Here is a 22,515-nt window from a genome sequence, read left to right as displayed (position 1 = left end):
TGGAGTACTCTGGCAAGAAGGAACTGAGGAGGTGGTGGGTCAGCAGGGACCTATATACACTGCCATGAAGGCGCGATTCCAGTGTGTTCCACAGCCGACCTGATAGGTACCGCTAGGGGAAAAACCTTCCGACAACTGTGCATGCAACGTACTTGGAATGGACATGAGCAACACATCTCAAAGAACAACAGTTACAAAAGGTAGGTAACCATTTTTTTCTTAGAGTCTCTCTGGTGGGGGCAGAATGCGGCCGCTTTGGGACACCATGATGTTTTGTAGAATAGCAGAAGACAACTGTTTACTCCAGTCCTGATGGGGGTTTTTAAATAGGGGAAGGAATGGAGAAGCAAAGATAATCCCTCTCAGGACTAGTTGGATGAAATCTGAATAATAATTCTGCTGGGTAAGCTTTCTAAAAAGTAAAGCTTACTTTTTGGATGATTAAAATTCATTTTAAAGGAAGTGAAAATGCTAATATGACTTCCACTAAAGTTTAGTTCCATTCCTCCTCTGCTCTGCTCCTACTCTAATTCCTTCCTTTACACAAGTGCATATTCTGGAAATATGTAGATTTTGCACTCTTTCTAAACAGGTTGGAAATGTCATGGCTTCTGTGTACCAAGGGCATGATTTTGCACAGAGCAAGGAAAATTCCAGCTGCCATTTTGGATATACTGCACAAGGGGTGAAGTTCCGTGCCTCCTAGAATCTTCTAAATCTTTGTTTACAGTTATGGGAGGTCCTTTTACAAGGGCCTTTTCCTGTTGAGAATCCATAAAAAATACCTGTTGCGATACGAGAGCCCCAGAGGTCACCCAAGAAATCAGGTGCTTCAAAATTAACAAAAAGAGGAAACATCATAAAAAGTTTTTATATTCTTGTTATAGTTCACAACTAGGAGATTTTATCTAGAAATCATTTCCACTTCATAAAGTGGTTTATAAAAATGGTTACTATTCTGTAGTTCAGACATTTCTAAAAGGAATACAACTGTCACATTCTTCTGTACCAGATGTGGACTGGTCACAGAGCTTGCTTATACACACCAGCTGCATTCATCATAAAATCCTTTAATGCTCTGCCAGGTTTGACTAAAGTTCCTTTAAATAATATCTTTTACACACAGTGCTATGTAGTGGCTGAACAATATACTACAGTTTAGCATTCCATTACATCTCCCCCTTTGAGTTCTACATTCTTATCCTTTACAATAAGTTCAGTACATATCAGTCTGTTAAGTGTCTCTGAATTGTTCTGGTTTTTTAATTACATGACCTGAACACATAACACCTTGGATATCTAAGTGTCCATTAGTTGCAATGACTGGCTGTGATCACTTTGGAATCTTTGAGTTATCTTCTTGTTCTGCGTCTATCATCTATAGAGTTGGCTTTGTTGATTGTTCTTTCTGAGGAACAAACTGTAGATGTTGACTGTTTTGGTTGAACTCTCCACTATTGGTCGCGATCACATGATCTGGGCATTGAATTCTTTTTCTATGCAACAGCTGGAGTTGTCCATATTTTTTTCTATCCAATTTGACATGAACATGGTCACCAGAAGCTGGACCTGGCAGTTCTCTAAATGAATGATGTCTGTTGTAAAAGTGTTTATAGGCTCTTTTAGCTTTTTTTTTATTGGATTTGGCTACTCTTTTCATGTCTGGCCACTTAAAAATAGATTCTTTTCCAAAGTTGGAATAGTAGTTCTGTGTGTGCTGGACTATATCCAGTAACCGCCATTGGTGTTACTCTGTGACGCAAAAGAGCAAGGAATGGATCTTCCTGCTGTAGGATTTTCTTGGCTGTCTGTACAGCTCTCTCAGCCTCACTACTCACTTTTGGGTAATATGGGCTGCTATTAATATAACCAAAATCATATTTTGTTTGGAATGACTTAAATTCTCCTGCAGTACTTTGTGATCCATTGTCCATCACTAGTTGTTTTGGAATACCGTAGTGAGCAAAAGTGCACTTCAGGTTCTTGATAACACTGTGACATCTTATTTCTTTCAAGTACATTATTTCTATATCCTGGAAAAATAGTCCAGTATGACCAGGTAATACTGAATTTGCATAAATTTGCAGCTAGTCTTTTCCAAAGTCTCTCTGGTAAGGGTGTTTGTATAGTATATGGCTCAGTATTGTCTCTTTTTTAGTTGATTTGCACTGGATCTTCTTTCAAAAGTGTAATATCAAATCCTCCATTGAGTTCTTCTGCCTTTCTCACTAGGCCCATTGTGGCTGCCACACTGTAACTGACAAGGTTGTTGGTCTGTGGTTCGTTGATCACATGCAGTCAGAATGCATGGCTTTTGTCATTGTAAGTTGTTTCTGTAGTGAACTGGCAATGCAGTTCAGAATACCTCCCGGGCTAGTCTGAGCTGTGTCAGGAGACTTCTAGGGTTGAAGGTGAATGTAAGTCCCATCAGAGAGGGCTATGATGTCAGTTCCTGAGTCAATTTTAAAGTCAATAGTATTTCCATGAATATTCAGATTCACTCTCTAGGCAGGCTCTATGTCATCCTAAGTGATAGATCCCAGAAACAGTAGCTCTTGATTGTCTATAATAGGATTCAGCTACCTTACTGGTGCGGCAAACTGTTGAAACATGTCCATATTTCATGCATGCATTACACTGTGCGCCTCTGGCTGGACATGCATCATCTCTTGGGATATGAGCATATAGTCTGGAATTTGTCCCTCTTAGCCTAGCAGTTCTCTCTCCTTGCCTCAGGGGTTTTATGATAATGACTTTTCACTTTCAAGTGTCTGTTTATAGTTTTCAAGCTAGTTTCCTTTTTGTTCTGTTCTTTGACTAATTCTGACAGCTTTGCTATTTTGAATAACTGTGGCTAGGGTTAAATCTCTCTTCACTTGTAGCTGATGTGAAAGGTTTTTATCAAGTAACCCAATAACTAGCCTGTCTGATATGTTCATGTTTTGCATTCCCAGAATCTCAGTTTTCAGCCAATATATATAGCGCTCTTATAAAACATACATTTCCCTTGGTTCTTGAATTCTCTGCTGCAAAAAAAAATGCTCTTTTATAAACCACATTTCTCTGGAGTATAAAGACATAGCCAGACTTAGCCAGAACTCTTTCACAGTCATGTTTGTGACTGAAATCCTTTGATTTTACAAAGACAATATATGCTCTGCTTGCTTCCCCATAGAATAAATTACAGAAAATACTTGTATATTGCCAATTTCTTTGTGGAGTTTGTTTGCAAAGCAAAATCTTGCAAAATTATTGTTTTGAGTTTGTCCATTGTGAATGTTTGTCAAAGCTGAAGTTCTCTGGGGCATTGAAGAGTAGCATGTTGATGAGGTCCTACAACTTTTGTTGATTTGTTCTTTCAGTCTGTAACCTTTGTTGATGTTTTTCTTCTGTTTCTGTTCTTACTTTATTTCTGACACCATGCCATGTTCTTCTGTATTAGATATGGACTTCTCACAGAGCTTGCTTATACACATGAGCTCTGTTCATCATAAGATACTTTAATGCTCTCCCAGATGTGGCTGAAGTTAGTTTAAAAATGGTATTTTTCACACAGTGCCACCTAGTGGCTGAACCGTATAAATACCATTTACCATTCCATTACAACAACATTTTAAGACTGGCTTCTTGCACTCAGATGAATTGTTTGTCATGTCAGGTATTCCCAGATAGCTTTTATTTTCGACAATCAAAATTAGGAATTATGGATTCTTTCCTTGAAAGCTGGCTTTTTTTTACCAGCAGTGATCTAACTTAAAAAGAATAACAGATCTACAGTCTTTGGTGATCAACATATATTTTTAAAGTTTCCCCAGCACATGGTATTTTAAAATCTGAACCATTTTTTCCTGTAAAATATATTAATTTTTATATTAGAGTTCATAATTCTACTATCACACCTAGTGAATGCAAGAATGTTAAAGTGTTGATCTAGGATAGGATAGAGCAGGGGTGGGCAAACTTTTTGGCCCAAGGGTCACATCAGGGTGCAAAACTGTATGGAGGACCGGGTAGGGAAGGCTGTGCCTCCCCAAACAGCCTTGGCCCCTTCCCCCTATCCAACCCCTCCCACTTCCCACCCCCTGACTGCCCCCCTCAGAACTCCCAACCCATCCAACCCCCCCTGCTCCTTGTCCCCTGACTGCCCCCTCCCAGGACTCCTGCCCCCTGGGACCCTACCCCCTATCCAACCGCCCACTGTTCCCCATCCCCTGACCGCCTCCCCCTCCCCCCAAATCTCCACCCCATCTAACTGTTCTCTGTCCCCTGACAGCCCCCCGGGACCTCCTGCCCGTTATGCACCCCGGTCCTCTTACCATGCCGCTCAGGGCAGCATGTCCGGCAGCTGCACTGCCCAGCCAGAGCCAGATATGCTGCTGCGCTGCCCTGCATTAACGTGCAGCCCCGCCGCCCAGAGTGCTGCCCACGCGGTGGCACGGCTGCAAGGAAGGCAGAACACTGGGAGAGGGGCCGGGGGCGAGCCTCCCGGGCCAGGAGCTCAGGGGCCGGGCAGGACGGTCCTGCAGGCTGGATGTGGCCCGCGGGCTGTAGTTTGCCCACCTCTGGGATAGAGTCATTCAAGAAGACAAACTACAGTATATTTATTATCTCTTTCCAGCTGACAGAGCTTAGAAACATATATCAAGTATATCTTGGTATAATGGATTTTTATCCATATTAGCAAATTATGCCACAGTTGAGAGAGCTTTTTGCTTTCCTGTAAAATATTCACTTCACAATAAAAATTGTCCCATTAACAGCACAATAAAGAGACACTCATATCGTCTGATATTTGTTAGCCATAAGTTTGAGCTCTCTGTAGAGCATGTAAGTCACAGGAGTACTGCAGTAATGTTGAAATGCTAGTGCCAATATCCTGGCCAAACTCCAGCTCATGTAATCATATCCAATGATTCAGTGATGGACTGTTCAGTTTCTTTCCTACTTTCAGCTGCCTGTTATTTTTCAGTCTTCAAAATGAGCAAACAAATGTTGCATTTCAGTAATGGGTGAATTGATATTTGAGATTTAGAGACCAGTTCTGGACCTGCTTCCAGCTCCAGTAGGTCACTCTGGCTGCATGCAGAGACCACAGAGGATCCACAAGCAGCTGGGGCAGAATTCCAGCTGCACAGGAGCAATGTAGAGTTCATGTAAACGGCATTACAGTACATCCCTTGCAGCCTGCAGTGTGCAGAGTGAGGTTGGACAGGGGTGTGGAGGGGACTTACTGAATGCTATGGGGGTATTCTGGCAACTTGAGTGAGGGAAGGCTGCAAACTAAGCCCCATTAGCATAGATGGCCCTTTCTCTTAACTGATGGCCTATTTTATATTTTTTCACTTTTCATTACCTATCCCAGTAAGAATGGAGTGACAAGTACTTTGACTTACTTTAATAGGTAGGATGACGCATCTTAGGGGTATGTGTATGTTTGTGTATGTGTGAGAGAGATGTCCGATCTGTGATCCAGGACTAGTCAAGTATCTGTCAGACATGAGGGAATGATACTCACCAATGATCAGAGAAGCACACACAGAAATAGAAATAAGAATTCCCTATAATGCTTTTTAACATAGCTTATATCCCTATCAAAATAAGTAAATAAAAGCTGATAACCATAACATGACATTCACTGTACTTGGGGTTTTAGATTAAATGCTTTAATTTTTAAAAGTCTGTTTGTGTTTGTTTATTTTGACCTTAAAGAAACTTAAACTGTGCATTCTTCTTAAGTTGCATTTTGACTTAGCCTTTACTTTCAAAAGTTTAGGGAGATATTCCAGCCGTAGTCTCCATCATGTTTGTCCATGGTCCCTTTCTCTAATAGCATAGGTTTGGACCAATGGAAAATTTCTTTGACCTTATACATTGAGACACATTCTTTTTGGCAGTATTTGCTTCATAACAGGGCTTTGTTAAACTTTTTTTATTTAATTATTTTATTAGGTCTGCCCATGATTATAATACACATTTATGAGCTAGGCCGATATAATTTAACAGGATCGTAGCTAATAGGGTTCAATATAAATTATTCTAAACAATCTACAGAGTCTAATAGAAAAATGTTTCTTATCTATAGAATGTTTAGATTAACCTGTGGAATTCAGTGTTATGGGTATAATTTTCTATTAGATTCCATTGGATTTTTCCATAAGGGAACTTGTAAGATATGGGAGAAGACTACTTGAGATGTTTGTTCCATTTCATTGCCACATACTATAGCCCTTTCCTTCCTGTTCAATATCCTATGCTAATTAACAGATATTCATTTATTTTAGTATTTAGTAAACTAAATCTTGATCTTGTTTTTCCCCCTCCACGTTTCTGTTTGTTTTTATATGCATGAAAATAGAAATAGTTCTGTTGAGTTTTGTAACTTCTGTGCCAGTTTCTTTCATTTATGTGAAGCTCACATGGTGCGTCAAGATATATCAGACAGTGAAAATGCAACATGCTTTTCATTATAGCAAAGCTCAACTCATTTGTGACTTCACTTCAGTCCTTTCCATGAGCTACTCAGTCATCCTGAATGAATTAAAATAAACACTTCAGAGGGGAGTTTAGTAAAAAAATTAGAAGGATAAATGTTTTGTTATTTTGACAATATAATTAAGTTATCTTTATACATATCAAAATAACAGGTTTCAGAGTAGCAGCTATGTTAGTCTCTATCCGGAAAAAGAACAGGAGTATTTGTGGCACCTTCCAGACTAACAAATTTATTTGAGCATAAGCTTTCATGGGCTACAGCCCACTTCATCGGATGTATGCAGTGGAAAATACAGTAGGATGATTTTATATACACTGAGAACATGAAACAACGGGTGTTACCAGGCACACTATAACGAGAGTGATCAGTTAAGGTGAGCTATTACCAGCAGGAGAGAGAAAAAACCTTTTGTAGTGATAATCAAGATGGGCCATTTCCAGCAGTTGACAAGAACGTGTGAGGAACAGTAGGGAGAAAAATAAACATGGGGAAATAGTTTTACTTTGTGTAATGACCCATCCACTCCCAGTCTTTATTCAAGCCTAATTTAATGGTGTCCAGTTTGCAAATTAATTCCAATTCAGCAGTCTCTAGTTGGAGTCTGTTTTTGAAGTTTTTTTGTTGTAATATTGTGACTTTTAGGTCTGTAATCGAGTGACCAGAGAGATTGAAGTGGTCTCTGACTGGTTTTTGAATGTTATAATTCTTGATGTCTGATTTGTGTCCATTTATTCTTTTACGTAGAGACTGTCCGGTTTGGCCAATGTACATGGCAGAGGGGCATTGCTGGCACATGATGGCATATGTCACATTGGTTACCAAAAGAAACTACACCATCTGCTCAAGAAACTCCCTGAAAAAGCACAAGAGCAAATCCGCACAGACACACCCCTGGAACCCTGAGCAGGGGTATTCTATCTGCTACCCAAGATCCATAAACCTGGAAATCCTGGACGCCCCATCATCTCAGGCATTGGCACCTTGACAACAGGATTGTCTGGCTATGTAGACTCCCTCCTCAGGCCCTATGCTACCAGCACTCCTAGCTATCTTCGAGACACACTGACTTCCTGAGGAAACTACAAACCATCGGTGATCTTCCTGAAAACACCATCCTAGCCACTGTGGAGGTAGAAGCCCTCTACACCAACATTCCACACAAAGATGGACTACAGGCCGTCAGGAACAGTATCCCCGATAATGTCATGGCTAACCTGGTGGCTGAACTTCTTACTTTGTCCTCACCCATAACTATTTTACATTTGGAGACAATGTAGACCTTCAAATCAGCGGCACTGCTATGGGTACCCGCATGGCCCCACAGTATGCCAACATTTTTATGGCTGACTTAAAACAACGCTTCCTCAGCTCTCATCCCCTAATGCCCCTACTCTACTTGTGCTACATTGATGACATCTTCATCATCTGGACCCATGGAAAAGAAGCACTTGAGGAATTCCACCATGATTTCAACAATTTCCATCCCACCATCAACCTCAGCCTGGACCAGTCCACACAAGAGATCCACTTCCTGGACACTACAGTGCTAATAAACAATGGTCACATAAACACCACCCTATACCGGAAACCTACTGACTGCTATACTTACCTACATGCCTCCAGCTTTCATCCAGATCACACCACACGATCCATTGTCTACAGCCAAGCTCTGCGATACAACCGCATTTGCTCCAACCCCTCAGACAGAGAAAAACACCTACAAGATCTCCATCAAGTGTTCTTACAACTACAGTACCCACCTGCTGAAGTGAAGAAACAGATTGACAGAGCCAGAAGAATACCCAGAAGTCACCTACTACAGGACATGCCCAACAAAGAAAGTAACAGAATGCCACTAGCCATCACCTTCAGCCCCCAACTAAAACCTCTCCAACGCATCATCAAGGATCTACAACCTATCCTGAAGGATGACCCATCACTGTCACAGATCTTGGGAGACAGGCCAGTCCTTGCTTACAGACAGCTCCCCAACCTGAAGCAAATACTCACCAGCAACCACACATCACACAACAAAAACACTAACCCAGGAACCTATCCTTGGAACAAAGCCCGTTGCCAACTGTGTCCACATATCTATTCAGGGGACACCATCATAGGGCCTAATCACATCTGCCACACTATCAGAGGCTCGTTCACCTGCACATCCACCAATGTGATATATGCCATCAGGTGCCAGCAATGCCCCTCTGCCATGTACTTTGGCCAAACCGGACAGTCTGTACATAAAAGAATAAATGGACACAAATCAGATGTCAAGAATTATAACATTCAAAAAGCAGTCGGAGAACACTTCAGTCTCTCTGGTCACTCCACTACAGAGCTAAAAGTCGCAATATTACAACAAAAAAACTTCAAAAACAGACTCCAACTAGAGACTGTTGAATTGGAATTAATTTGCAAACTGGACACCATTAACTTAGGCTTGAATAAAGATTGGGAGTCGATGTGTCAGTACACAAAGTAAAACTATTTCCCCATGTTTATTTTTCCCCCCTACTGTTCCTCACACGTTCTTGTCAACTGCTGGAAATGGCCCATCTTGATTATCACTACAAAAGGTTTTTTTCCTCTCCTGCTGGCAATAGCTCACCTTAACTGATCGCTCTTGTTATAGTGTGCATGGTAACACCCTTTGTTTCATGTTCTCAGTGTATATAAAATCGTCCTACTATATTTTCCACTGCATGCATCCGATGAAGTGGGCTATAGCCCATGAAATCTTATGCTCAAATAAATTTCTTAGTCTGTAAGGTGCCACAAGGTTTCAGAGTACTCCTGTTCTTTTATCAAAATAACAGTTACTGTTGTTTTTTATTTTTAACTGGTATGGTATGGAAAATATTGTATTGCTCCATATATCTGAAATGTGCTTGAGATCAGAAATATTCAAATAAATGGGGATTGGGTGGTGTCACGTCATCTGGAGTGGCTGGGGAGAGTGAGTGTCAACCTCAGAGCAGGCTGTCTGTCAAAAAGCAGGGCAGACACCCCAAACTGGTTGTGTGCTCTATAATTAAATTTCTCCAACCCAATAACAAGTGTGAACTTCTGAAGCATTATGACAATCTTACCATGGAGTCACAGACCGTTCCCTTGGGCATTCCAGTCTATCTTGCCACCCAGGCAAGCTGGAATAGGTGATAGATGGTCACTTTACACCAAAAATCACAATAATATTTAGATAACTCACAGTCCCAAAGGACCAGTCACTTACCCAAGATCAACTCTACTCAGATCTCAAACCAAAGACAATGCCTGTAGCCAATCCTGGCTAAAGATTTATTAACTAAGAAAAGAAATGGGAGTAATTTACAAGGTTAAAACAGGAAACACACGCACGCGCGCACACACACACGAGTTACTGTCTTAGATTTACAAAAAGAAAAGGAGTACTAGTGGCACCTTAGAGACTAACCAATTTATTTGAGCATAAGCTTTCATGTGCTACAGCTCACTTCATCAGATGCATTCAGTGGAAAATACAGTGAGGAGATTTATATACACACAGAACATGAAAAAATGGGTGTTATCATACACACTGTAAGGAGAGTGATCACTTAAGACGAGCTATTACCAGCAGAAAGAAAAGGAGTACTTGTGGCACCTTAGAGACTAACCAATTTAGTTGAGCATAAGCTTTCGTGAGCTACAGCTCTCTTCATTGAATGAATAAAAGTGGAAAATGCAGTGAGGATGTTTTTATACACACAAACCATGAAAAAATGGGTGTTTATCACTTCAAAAGGTTTTCTCGCCCCACCCCACTCTCCTGCTGGTAAGAGTGATCACTTCAGATAAGCTGTTACCAGCAGGAGAGTGGGGTGGGGGGAGAAAACCTGTTGAAGTGATAAACACCCATTTTTTCATGGTTTGTGTGTATAAAAACATCCTCACTGCATTTTCCACTTTTATGCATCAGATGAAGTGAGCTGTAGCTCACGAACGCTTATGCTCAAATAAATTGGTTAGTCTCTAAGGTGCCACAAGTACTCCTTTTCTTTTTTCGAATACAGACTAACACGGCTGCTACTCTGAAACCTATTACCAGCAGGAGAGCGGGGGTGGGGGGGGGAGGGAAAGAAAACCTTTTGTAGTGATAATCAAGGTGGGCCATTTCCAGCAGTTAACAGGAACGTCTGAGGAACAGTGTGGGGGGGGGGGGAAAGCGGGAATATATAAGTTTCTATAATAAGCAGTTCTAGGTGTCCGTTAGGGGTGACACATGATAAGCAGCATGGGGATTTCTTGCTTACGTTTAGGAATCTTTGCCCCTGAGAGTCCAGGCAGCATAAAGAGACCAAGTTTCTCTTTGACAGGGATTTTTATCCCCTTCACCTCAGATTCCAAGCTGATGGGATGAGTTCATGCACAGATGAGTTCATGCACTCCCCTTCCTGGAGTGGGTGAGGAATATAATCAACAAGGTCTCTGTCCTTTGGTACTACACAATGCCTCATTGACTTTCCGTAGGCCATCTTGTGTGCAGGACGAGCACTTTACCTTAATTAATGCTGCTTTTCCTGTTTGGTGAGTTACACAATTGCAGAGATTTACAATGCAAACATGCAATATAACTTTTTATACCATGGGATACAGATATTGTAAGTAAGACTAATACATGCGGCATCCTACGAGCATTCCATAAAGTCTGAAAACATTCTTATAATGCTAATATCTGTTTTAACGAATTTTTATTTTAGTCAGACTGGAAAAGTTGCTTGTTTTGTTAACACCTATTTAACTTCATTACCTAGCATTTTGAATAAAGGAAGCCTTTTTTTAATTAAGATTCAACACCTTTTCCTCTACAATTAAAGTGTTAGAGATGTGTATTATGAGCTCTGAGACTTCCTAGAAGTTCTCCAGCAAGAACAGGCAGGACCAAATATTATATTCTTTACTTTTCTATGTTTACAAAAAAATAAAGAAAGCAAATAACAAACTATTGTTGGGCTTTCTTTCTGCATCATAAAGACGCAAAAGAGGGCACGTGCTCAGTTTCTTTTAGTAATCATTTGCAAGGCTTCTTTAAATTTGTTTTCTGTGAATATTCCTCATGGAAACTTGACTGGGTTTGTTATGCTCATCCTGTTAGGGAGCAGAAGCAATACCATGTTAGTAACCCTGTGCTGAGGCAGGACCAAGTAAACCTAGACCATCCCTGACAGGTATTTGTCTAACCTGTTCATAAAAACTTCCAAGGGTGGGGATTTCACAAGCTCCCTTTGAAGCCTATTCCAGAGCCTAACTACATAGTTAAAAGTTTTTCCTGATGTCTAACCTAACTCTCCCTTGCTGCAGATTAAGCCCATTACTTGTTGTCCTGCCTTCATTGGACATGGAGAGCTACTGATCACTATCCTCTTCATAACAAAGTTCCACCAAGCCAATAACATGGTTAAGGCTTGTCATTTTCATAGCAAATGGTACACAAGGGACTGATGTGGCCAGCATCACATCTGGCTGACTTTGACTTCCCTAACATGGTGGATCATGTTTCTTACAGACATGTAGCAGACAGACTAGCCTTCTCCACTCTCTCTCCTCTCCACAAGGCCCTGGAGTCTGACTTCCTTGGTCTGGTTCAAAAGTCTATTGAAACCTCCCAGGTTCCAGGTGTCTCATCCTGAACTGTCTCCTACTTCTCCTTCTAGCCTTTTCAACCTTTTCTTTCAGGATTCATCAGCATATCTTAATCTAGGGAGTCCATTTTTCCCACCTCAGCTTGTTTTCCAGGTCGGAGGACCTCCCAGTCTCAGTTATCAAAAGTGGATATCTTAAGAACATAATAAGAATGGCCATACTGGGTCAGACCAACAGTGGCCAGCGCCAGATGCTTCAGAGGGAATAAACAGAAAGGGTACTTTATCGAGTGATCCATTTCTCACCCAGTAACATGGGCTTGTTCCATTATGTTGCAGTAATCCTGATCATAGCCTTGATAATTACAGCCTAGTGGGAGGCATTATCTTTGAGAAGATTTGGACTTCATAAACCCCCCCACTTGGAGTTTGAAGTATAATTGAGGGGAAAAAGAATGGAAACTTTATTGCTCTAAAATATCTCTAATAAATGTCAGCTATCACAATTTGTCACAACTTGACTTCTCCTGAAACATATTATGAAAAAAACATAGCCTATATACTGAAGAGGCTAGACTATACTTTCATGAGATAGGGGCAAGTAGGTAATACAGGGCTCCTTTTTCGAGTGCAGAAAATTATCTAATCCAGAATAGAAGCTTATTGCATAATGCAAATTTACAAATGTGACTTGATTTGAAATATAGGCACTGTTGTTGCCACCACTACTTTTGCTGCTAGTGAGAGTTAGTGCTGTGTTAGACATTTGGAGATCACCCTGAAAATAATTGAGAGAAGTCTGGGTAAAAAAGTAAAGTAAGGATAGAAGAACAGAAGACATTTCTTTAAAAAGTAAAGAGGAAAGATGATTTAACACAATTGACTAATGTTATATCTTTAACATTCTAAAACCTCCCACGTACAGTCAGAATATTACTTCAATTATCCTCCTAAGACATTTTTTTCATTTAATTGTGTAATCTATAATTTCAAAAGCATTGGGAAGGGCTTTGCTTAAAAGCACTCTGAGTTTTAACTTGTTACAATTTTATTGCTGTCACAAAGCAAAAATCTGTTGTGTGTACTACCTTTGACTGTTAAACTTGTACAAAATATTTCTGGTTGTAATTGGCTTTCCTTATTGTGGTTGCCCTTAAACCATTCAAATCTTAAAATCTTTAAAATGTTACTTAACATTAGAATGGTATTTCCTTTACCTGGCATAAACATGGTCATCAGACCATGCATCAAGAGTCCTTAGTGTTATACTCGGTGATGCAATTGACTGAATGAGTGTCCTTGGGAATGTCACTTAAGCTCTATGTGTTTCATCTATAAAACGGTACTCAAAATGCTTACCTGCATTTTTTTTTAAAGCACTTGAGATTTGTGAATGAAATCTGTTATTTAACTGCTAAGTGTTCCTGTTGTTTCTTTTACATGGTATGGGTAGCAAAAAGCAATTGTAAACATTTTAAATGGCCATCATTTTCAGCCTCCTTACTAGAAACAGGTAATGGGGAATTTTCTGTGGTTCAACAGAGAGATGCCTGTTTTTGCCAGCAAAAAATTAGTACAGTTAGATGACACATTTTTAAAATCTTTAAAATCTTTCTGTGTCCAGATATGAAGAGTTTTTAATAGTAAAATGACTACTGGACAATTGAATTTTGTGTCAGCTTGTCAGATATTAACAGTGAACATTAAAGGGATACAGTAAGTTGATGAATATACAAGTAGAGCAGAGAGACTGTGTAAGATGCTTGCACATACTCACATTCTGAAATTAAGGTAGAATGAATTATTTGGCCCTGCCTCCTTTGAAAGATGCCCTTTAATCTCTCTTTCTCTGTAAGTACTCAAGAAGTTGCAATTTGGTTTAATCTGTTTGAAGTATTTGATGGAATTCAATTCACACTGTTTCTTGCTAAAGACAGCAATGTATTTAGGATAGATTTCCAAAGCCAAGTATTTGTAACATGTAATCCTAGATAATCACTGAAGTTCAGATTTATATTTTAATTAACTATCTTTGGCTGAAAGCACATAGACAATTGATTAGTAAATTAAACTAAATTTATGGTATGACATAATTAATGACATTCTGAATTTTAAAAATATTTTCAAGGAAAGAAAATTTCCGAAGTTTGTAACGAAAGAAATGGAGAACATGTTTATAGAAGAGTTGCGGTCTTCAGTGAATTTGCTAATGGCAAATTTGGAAAGTCTTCCAGTGTCTAAAGGTGGCCCAGAATTTAAATTGCAGAAGTTAAAGCGATCACAGAATTCTGCTTTCTTGGACATAGGAGATGAAAATGAAATTCAGCTGTCAAAGTCAGATGTGGTGCTATCATTCACATTAGAGGTAAGTGAATATATCACGTAACATTTGTTGATTATTTAAATGATTCTAGAATATTATTTCTTACTACCTCCTTATGATTAGTCCTTCCCCACTTTTGTAGTTATATTTAGAATTTCATACTAATATGTTAAACAGCTAGACCATAATTTAATTTTCAATAATTAGGGTTTATGTGCAAACACATGTACATTTTCCCCTTTAAACTAAGAATAGGACTCAGGATCACTATGTTGTCAGGTGAGCTGTAGCCTACAGGATGGCTTTGGTTAAGAAATAAGTAAACATTCAGTTTGGGGCCTAAATTAGCCTAAATGTAGAGGAGTATGAGAAACTGAAGTTGCTAGTGTGAAAAAAGTCAAAGATAACTTGGAGATAAGTTATGGGAAAGTACGAATCAGCAATGACATGATGTAGGGTTATGTTACCATTATGTTTGGTTATAACTGGTTTGAGCACAGTTTTCAATGGATGTTTTTGAAAATAGTAAATGTTTTACTAAAATACTATCTATATTGATAGTATGGGGGGACATTGGTGCAGATGTTAATTTAAGTAGTGTGAAAAGACAATAAGAAGGTGGAGGAAATATCATTATGATCGAGGCCAACTTAATGTTAATTAGGATTATAATGGAGCATAGAAGGTGTAGTTTTGCTAAATTGTGAGACAGTGCCTGTTAACATCCAAAGGGTACCTACCATTAGGTTCTAGTGTTATACGGCTGTACTTTCTCTGTTATCAGTGGACTGATCCCCACATTGATATACCATTTTGTCATTGAGTGTGAGTACAGTAGAACCTCAAAGATGCGAACACTAGAGTTACGGACTCACTGGTCAATCGGACACCATGTGGAACTGGAAGTAAGCAATCAGGCAGCAGCAGAGACCAAAAAAAAAAAAAAGTGAATACTGTATTGTGCCTGTACTGCATCTTAAAGGTAGGCACATTAGGGCTGCCTGTCACCACCTCCACCGCCTACTCGCCACACGTGGGGTGGGGAGCGCAGCCACTCACAGGTAGGAGGTGAAGATGCTGACTTAGTTTCACAGGCACAGTTGTGAACCCCTGAGCATGGAGAGCAGGAGCAGCGCTGGGGTCTGCTCTGCTTTCCTAAGCCATGGGCACAGTTCCCTCCCCTCCACCCCTGGAGGGAGGGGGACAAGTTTGCATGCTCAGTAAGAGCCGGGAAAGAAACTTCCCGAGCTCCTGCTTGAACCTGGCCTGGAGTGTTTGCTGCTGGAGCTGGAGCCCAAGCTCCTGCCTGCATGCTGTGCTCTGGAGGAGCTGCTCAGTTTTAAAGGGCTACACTTCCTCACTTATCACCCTTGCAGCCAGGGGGCTAGAACCAGCTGCCTGTTCCCACCCCCATTCGCCGGGCAGCCACTTACAGGTAGAAGATGGAGATACTAAAGTTTGCAGGCACAGCTGTCAGCCCCCACTCCAAGCAGTCTGCCCTGAGGAGCATCCCATAACGTCTTGTTCAGAGTTATGAACGTTTCAGAGTCATGAACAACCTCTGTCACTGAGGTTCTACTGTATTATAATAGCATTTGTGTAAGTAGTAACTGAATGCCTGTTTGTTTAACTAATCATTTTTAAAAATAAAGTTTGGTTGCATCATTGAAAGTATTGCCTTGTGGTCCTCTACTAAATAAATTTTCTGGAACCAATCTAGAAGTGTGAATCTGAAAAATAAGTTGGGTTATTTCACCCTTATCTTTAACAACATAATATTAATTGGGAACATTTTAATATAAAAGTTACAAAATGTTACACTCTCTCTCCTTGTGACTGGCAACCTTGAATAAATTTCATGCTAATTTTTTAAATACACAGGAATACTGTTGACCATAATTAGGAATGAAAGTGAAGGTTATCTGATCAACTCTGGAATTCTTTTTAATCTGTCAGTCCATTTTGGCTTTCACTTCCTATCCTCCATTGTCTCAGCTCACCTGCGTAGCTTCTCCAGAGGTTAAGGGTCTTATCGTGTGGGAAAGTATTATCATATTTATTTTAGTGTGATTTCCCTGGGCAAAACTAGGAAGAGGCAAATCAGAAGTCTGCTTTTGTTTTTTCTTTCTTTTTTCCTTAATTTAATTATTTTTGCCTTAACTCTACGACTATTAACACATAGTCTATCATCTGCCATGGACTCAAAGCTGTAGAAGTTCACCACCAAAGTATCCATTTTACTCAGCAGTAATATAAATAAATGTACAATTTACATCTTCCATGCTTATTATTAATATCAGCAGGGAAGACAGTTTTTGAAATTAGCTGTTTTCTTGAGGAAAATCCAGGAATCTTTTTGAGAATACTCAGGAAGAATCGAAGGCCTTGATCCTGCAATCTGTTCCATATGGGTGCATTCTTGCACCCACATTGAGTCCAAAATACTGCAGTAGGAGAGCACAAGGACGTAAGATTTCAGGATCAGGACGTAAGATTTCCTATACCAGGAAATACTAGCCTCTACTAGTGACAGTAGTATGAGTAAAAAGAGGGACCAAAGTTTGTATTTGACACCTTTACATGTGCTGCATTTCAGAGCGCATTCAGCTCATTTGAGAATAGGTACCTGGATAGACGAAAGTGCAACTTGGAATATATTATTGTTTTAATTTTTTTAAGTAGCTTAAAATAAACTTAGAAGTATGCATATACTTCTTAAACAATTGTTCTTTTCTAAGCAATGTGTCTTTAAATAAAAAGCTTTCAGTGTTGTTATTGGGGGAGTTGGTAAGTGATCCTTATATTAAAGTTGCCTAATACTTCCCATTACAGCCTCTTGTTTTCAGTTGTTTATAATTTGGCTGCTTGGGCTAAAAATATTTCCCAAGTCATATATGTACACCTGTAATCACAAACATTCCGAGCATCTTGGATTCATTGTTGGCTATTTAAGTAAGTAGCTGGAATTTTATTTGCGTTATGTATACCCTTCATTTAGGAAGACTCACGCTTTTTCACAGAACATGAAATGTGTAAAATGTTCAAACATAGGTATTTCAAATTAAGTTCCTAAATGGTTTTCAGAGATGTGATGAAAATTGGAGTTGTAGGTGCTCAGCACCTTTGAAAATGTCATTTTTTTAGGTGTTTGAAAACGTTAGCCTGTATTTTTAGGTAGGTTTAAATTTTGGGTCTGTGAACTGGGACAAACTGCTTCTTTAAGGAACTGCTCTTTATCAGAGCTAATTGAAAAACAGAACTTCTGCCCTGTGGGAAATTGCAGTATTTTGCCATTTGGATTTTATCTTAATTCAGGAAGCAAAGTCAAAATATCAAAACTTTTTGCAGAATAAGAAATTTGCATTTGGGAATGTTGAAATGATTCATTTTGACATTTTTGATTGAAGGTAAATGTTTTCCCTTCCCCTTTCGATGCTATCTCTCTCCCTGTGCGTGAGCAACTGTGGTGCCCTGAGGGAGCTGAAGTTTCCTCTTTCCTCTCGGTTTGTTTCAGAATCAACAATTCCTGTGAAGCACTGCAGCTGCTCACCTACAGTGAGAGACTGCAGTGCTTCCTGGGAAGTGAAGTCTGGCCAGGAGACTGGGACCGTTTGGAGAATGGAAATAGGAGGGATATGGCACTACTATTCCCATGATGCATTGCAGTGGCTCAGGCAGAGGGAGAAATTCTGAAACTAAATATTTCTCATTTCAGGTCAGGTCTACTTTTACAACTGAAGCACATTTATATTCTTCATGGAAAATTTCAACAAAGTTGATCTGTACCAGCAAAAAAATTTTGGTTTTGATGAAACCCTGTTTTGGGGAAATATTTCCTTTGAAATTTTTTGACCATCCCTACCCTTTACCAATAATTCCATGTCCGTAATTGTTCCTATTTATTAATGTGGCTTCTAGAAGTCAACAGTTACAGTGCTTCCAAATCCTAAACGAAAATCTTCAACAATTCTCTGCCGTACCTATTGCATATACTTGACATGGCTTGATGGCATTAGTTAACCAACTTATGGTTGGAAGTGAACTTTTGAAGAAATGCTTCAATCTACACTGACTAAATGTTTTAAATGATATTGTCTTCTGTACTGTGTACCACCTAAACTGTCAATTCTGAAGTCATTAAGGAATTTAATTTATACACTAGACTTCAGAGCACAGTGATTAGTGGACACTAGTAACAGTTTTCTCTCAATTTTTTAAAGACTTTAATATGCTAATTCAGAACTCTCACAATTAAGGAAAAATGCTATGACCATTTTCTTTGCCATTACTGAGCCATAAAGTAAAATGCAAATGCACACTGATCACATTGATACTGTACCTGAACTGATGGTAATAATTTATTTGAGATTGTTTAATGCAGGAGTTAACCTCTCAAGTTTTTTCCATTTGATTTATTTTTAATAAGATGCAAAATGATAGGAAGATTCTGATTGATCCATGCACAATGCAAAACCATGTCTAGCATTCTTGTAATGGGAGAGGTTTTTAAGAGCAATTTAAATCCTTAATTCCTTGGAAAAGAACAAAAAGAGTAGGGCTTCCCCTCTACATGCAATATTCATATGTAAAAGGCTAACAATTTTTTTTAAAGAACAATAGTCCTTCATTCCATGCATCAAAACAGCAGCAGTTCATCAGCTAGACAGGTACGCGAGTGGTGGTGTTAGTGGTAAAGTACATAAAATGAACGAGCCATTATATAAAACAATACATACCTCCCTTGTTTTCACCAAACCCACTTAAGAGAGTGAATGCAAAGCCTGAAAATAGTGCCATAAGTCTCCATAGCAAATGTTGGTTGTGTAGCTCCTACAATGCTTGGCATACACAGAAAATGTCCTATTTCATAAAAAGAGATTGATTTTTACCGAGTAGATGTTGAGAGTTTAATGGGAATGTTAAAAAAAGGCTTTCTGCAACTTTCTTTAGATTTCTAGAGATGGACACAAATTTTACACCATGAGGAAATAAGGAAATATATTGAGATCAGCAGAATCACAACAGCTAATAAATCTAAAAGATGCCCAGGGATGAGATGAAAAAGAAGAAATCAAATTTTGTAAATGTTGTATGTGGGGTGAATATAGTTTTTCCACTAGAAACTTATCCATCTTAAACAATGAGGAGTCCGGTGGCACAGCTTGTTTTATCCAGCTTGCTTTAGTGAATTTACAAAGCTCTTGTAGCCTTTTCTGTCACTGACAGGCTCTCTACCGGTCAAGAGGCTACAGTTCATTTTTGACAAGTCAAAAAGTAGATTACTTTTCTGAAGTGTTATTGCATGGGTAGCATTTTTTCAGCATGGGAGACTTATATTTTAAATGCTGTGTTAAAAATCTGAAACCAGATTCTTGCCTGAGATCGATTCACGCACATCCTATTCACTTAAAGCTAAATCTCAAAGAAAAAAAAAGGGAGGCGGGGAGGAAAGAAACTAAGTTGAAGCTGACATCATAGATTTTTTCTAATTGAAGCATAGTGAACTTATTCCTCTGTATACACGAAGCAGGAGATGGACAAAAACTGATCCACTCTCTAAAGTATGAAGTGGTATCCCTGAAGGAAAAGCAGGATTTTGCTAGTACTGCTGTATGCAGTTTATAACATCTGAATGCTGGCAAGTTGAGGACCTTAAAATATCCAGTCCATACTTCTGCAGGAAGTGGTTAAATTAGGGAATCTTTGTCAGATAGGCTGAACAGCTATTTGAGAATTATGAAAGACAAAAAGAACATAGGGAATCTATTAATGCTATTTAAAGAATAAATCTAGGAAGCAGGTAATAAACTGGCCCTATATCTTGATTTCAACAGAGTGGAAGATATTGGGAACCAGCACTGTCTACAAGGATAGAAATGAGAAGGGGTCACAACTGAAAATGATAAAGGGGTACAAACTGAGGCGAAGCAATGGGGAAATAATAAAGGAATGTAGCCAAAATGTTATATGTAGGTTAATGCAAACTTTGCTCTCTGCACAGTTAAGATTCCAGATTTTTTTTTTTGGTCATCACAATGAGATATTCCCACAGGATAAAATGTAAATAGCTAGCAACTTTAAGTACAATGATTTCCTTAAAGAGACACGTCCCCTAACGCCCCTACTCTACTTGCGCTATATTGATGACATCTTCATCATCTGGACCAATGGAAAAGAAGCCCTTGAGGAATTCCACCATGATTTCAACAATTTCCATCCCACCATCAACCTCAGCCTGGTCCAGTCCACACAAGAGATCCACTTCCTGGACACTACAGTGCTAATAAACAATGGTCACATAAACACCACCCTATACTGGAAACCTACTGACGCTATTCCTACCTACATGCCTCCAGCTTTCACCCTGACCACACCACACGATCCATTGTCTACAGCCAAGCTCTGCGATACAACCGCATTTGCTCCAACCCCTCAGACAGAGACAAACACCTACAAGATCTCTATCAAGCATTCTTACAACTACAATACCCACCTGCTGAAGTGAAGAAACAGATCGATAGAGCCAGAAGAGTACCCCAGAAGTCACCTACTATAGGACAGGCCTAACAAAGAAAATAACAGAACGCCACTAGCCGTCACCTTCAGCTCCCAACTAAAACCCCTCCAACGCATTATTAAGGATCTACAACCTATCAGGAAGGATGACCCAACACTCTCACAAATCTTGGGAGACAGGCCAGTCCTTGCCTACAGACAGCCCCCCAACCTGAAGCAAATACTCACCAGCAGCCACATACCACACAACAGAACCACTAACCCAGGAACCTATCCTTGCAACAAAGCCAGTTGCCAACTGTGTCCACATATCTATTCAGGGGACACCATCACAGGGCCTAATCACATCAGCCACACTATCAGAGGCTCGTTCACCTGCACATCCACCAATGTGATATATGCCATCATGTGCCAGCAATGCCCCACTGCCATGTACATTGGTCAAACTGGACAGTCTCTACGTAAAAGAATAAATGGACACAAATCAGATGTCAAGAATTATAACATTCATAAACCAGTCGGAGAACACTTCAATCTCCCTGGTCACGCAATTACAGACATGAAAGTTGCGATATTACAACAAAAAAACTTCAAATCCAGACTCCAGCGAGAGACTGTTGAATTGGAATTCATTTGCAAATTGGATACAATTAACTTAGGCTTGAATGGAGACTGGGAGTGGCTAAGTCATTATGCAAGGTAACCTATTTCCCCTTGTTTTTTCCTACCCCTCCCTCCTCAGACGTTCTTGTTAAACCCTGGATTTGTGCTGGAAATGGCCCACCTTGATTATCATACACATTGTAAGGAGACTGATCACTTTAGATAAGCTATTACCGACAGGAGAGTGGGTTTGTGTGTTTGGGGGGGGGGGGGAGAAAACCTGGATTTGTGCTGGAAATGGCCCAACTTGATTATCATACACATTGTAAGGAGAGTGATCACTTTAGATAAGTTATTACCAGCAGGAGAGTGGGGTGGGGGGAGGTATTTTTTCATGCTTTGTGTGTATAAAAAGATCTTCTGTACTTTCCACAGTATGCATCCGATGAAGTGAGCTGTAGCTCACGAAAGCTTATGCTCAAATAAATTGGTTAGTCTCTAAGGTGCCACAAGTACTCCTTTTCTTTTTGCGAATACAGACTAACACGGCTGTTACTCTGAAGCCTTAAAGAGACACTGTCACCTTTGAAATGGAATCCATTTTAAAAAAAGCTAAAAGTAGTTTCAGGTACTTAGATCTGCCCTTTCATCATACTGCCAGTTCCTATCATTTTACAGCCACATTTTCCTACTTTTAAAATTTTTGTGCCTTCTCTGTGTCTGTTTGAAAGACCACACGATTAAAAGTCACTATAGTGCAATAGGCTACACACAAAATGCTGTCAGATTCACAAAATAAACAAACAAAAAGTAGAATGAGTACTTCCCCTTTAATCTCTTTCGTGGACAGTAATCTTAGTTATTCCACATCACAATAGCAGGTAAACAGCGTAATTCTGAAATACCGTTGTTGTTTTTCTTTGGGTCGGGTCACTGAAATACCGACCACTTCCCATGTTAACAGACATTTTTCTGCT

General features: G+C 39.6%; 1 protein-coding gene across 16 annotated transcripts in view; it reads left to right on the top strand.

The window, feature by feature from the left end:
• The window catches only part of CADPS2 (calcium dependent secretion activator 2), a 555,767-nt gene that overhangs the window by 212,879 nt on the left and 320,373 nt on the right, over positions 1 to 22,515 (top strand). For all 16 annotated transcript variants that reach the window (XM_074942329.1, XM_074942327.1, XM_074942330.1 and 13 more), the window contains one exon: positions 14,225 to 14,461. In XM_074942329.1, the coding sequence (XP_074798430.1) occupies positions 14,225 to 14,461 (237 nt within the window). The remainder of the gene's footprint in view (positions 1 to 14,224; positions 14,462 to 22,515) is intronic.

This window comes from Natator depressus, chromosome 1 (genome assembly GCF_965152275.1).
Source record: "Natator depressus isolate rNatDep1 chromosome 1, rNatDep2.hap1, whole genome shotgun sequence".
Classification (NCBI taxonomy): Eukaryota; Metazoa; Chordata; order Testudines; family Cheloniidae; genus Natator; species Natator depressus.
The sequence above is the reverse complement of the archived record's forward strand: the minus strand, read 5'-3'. Positions and strand labels throughout refer to the sequence as shown.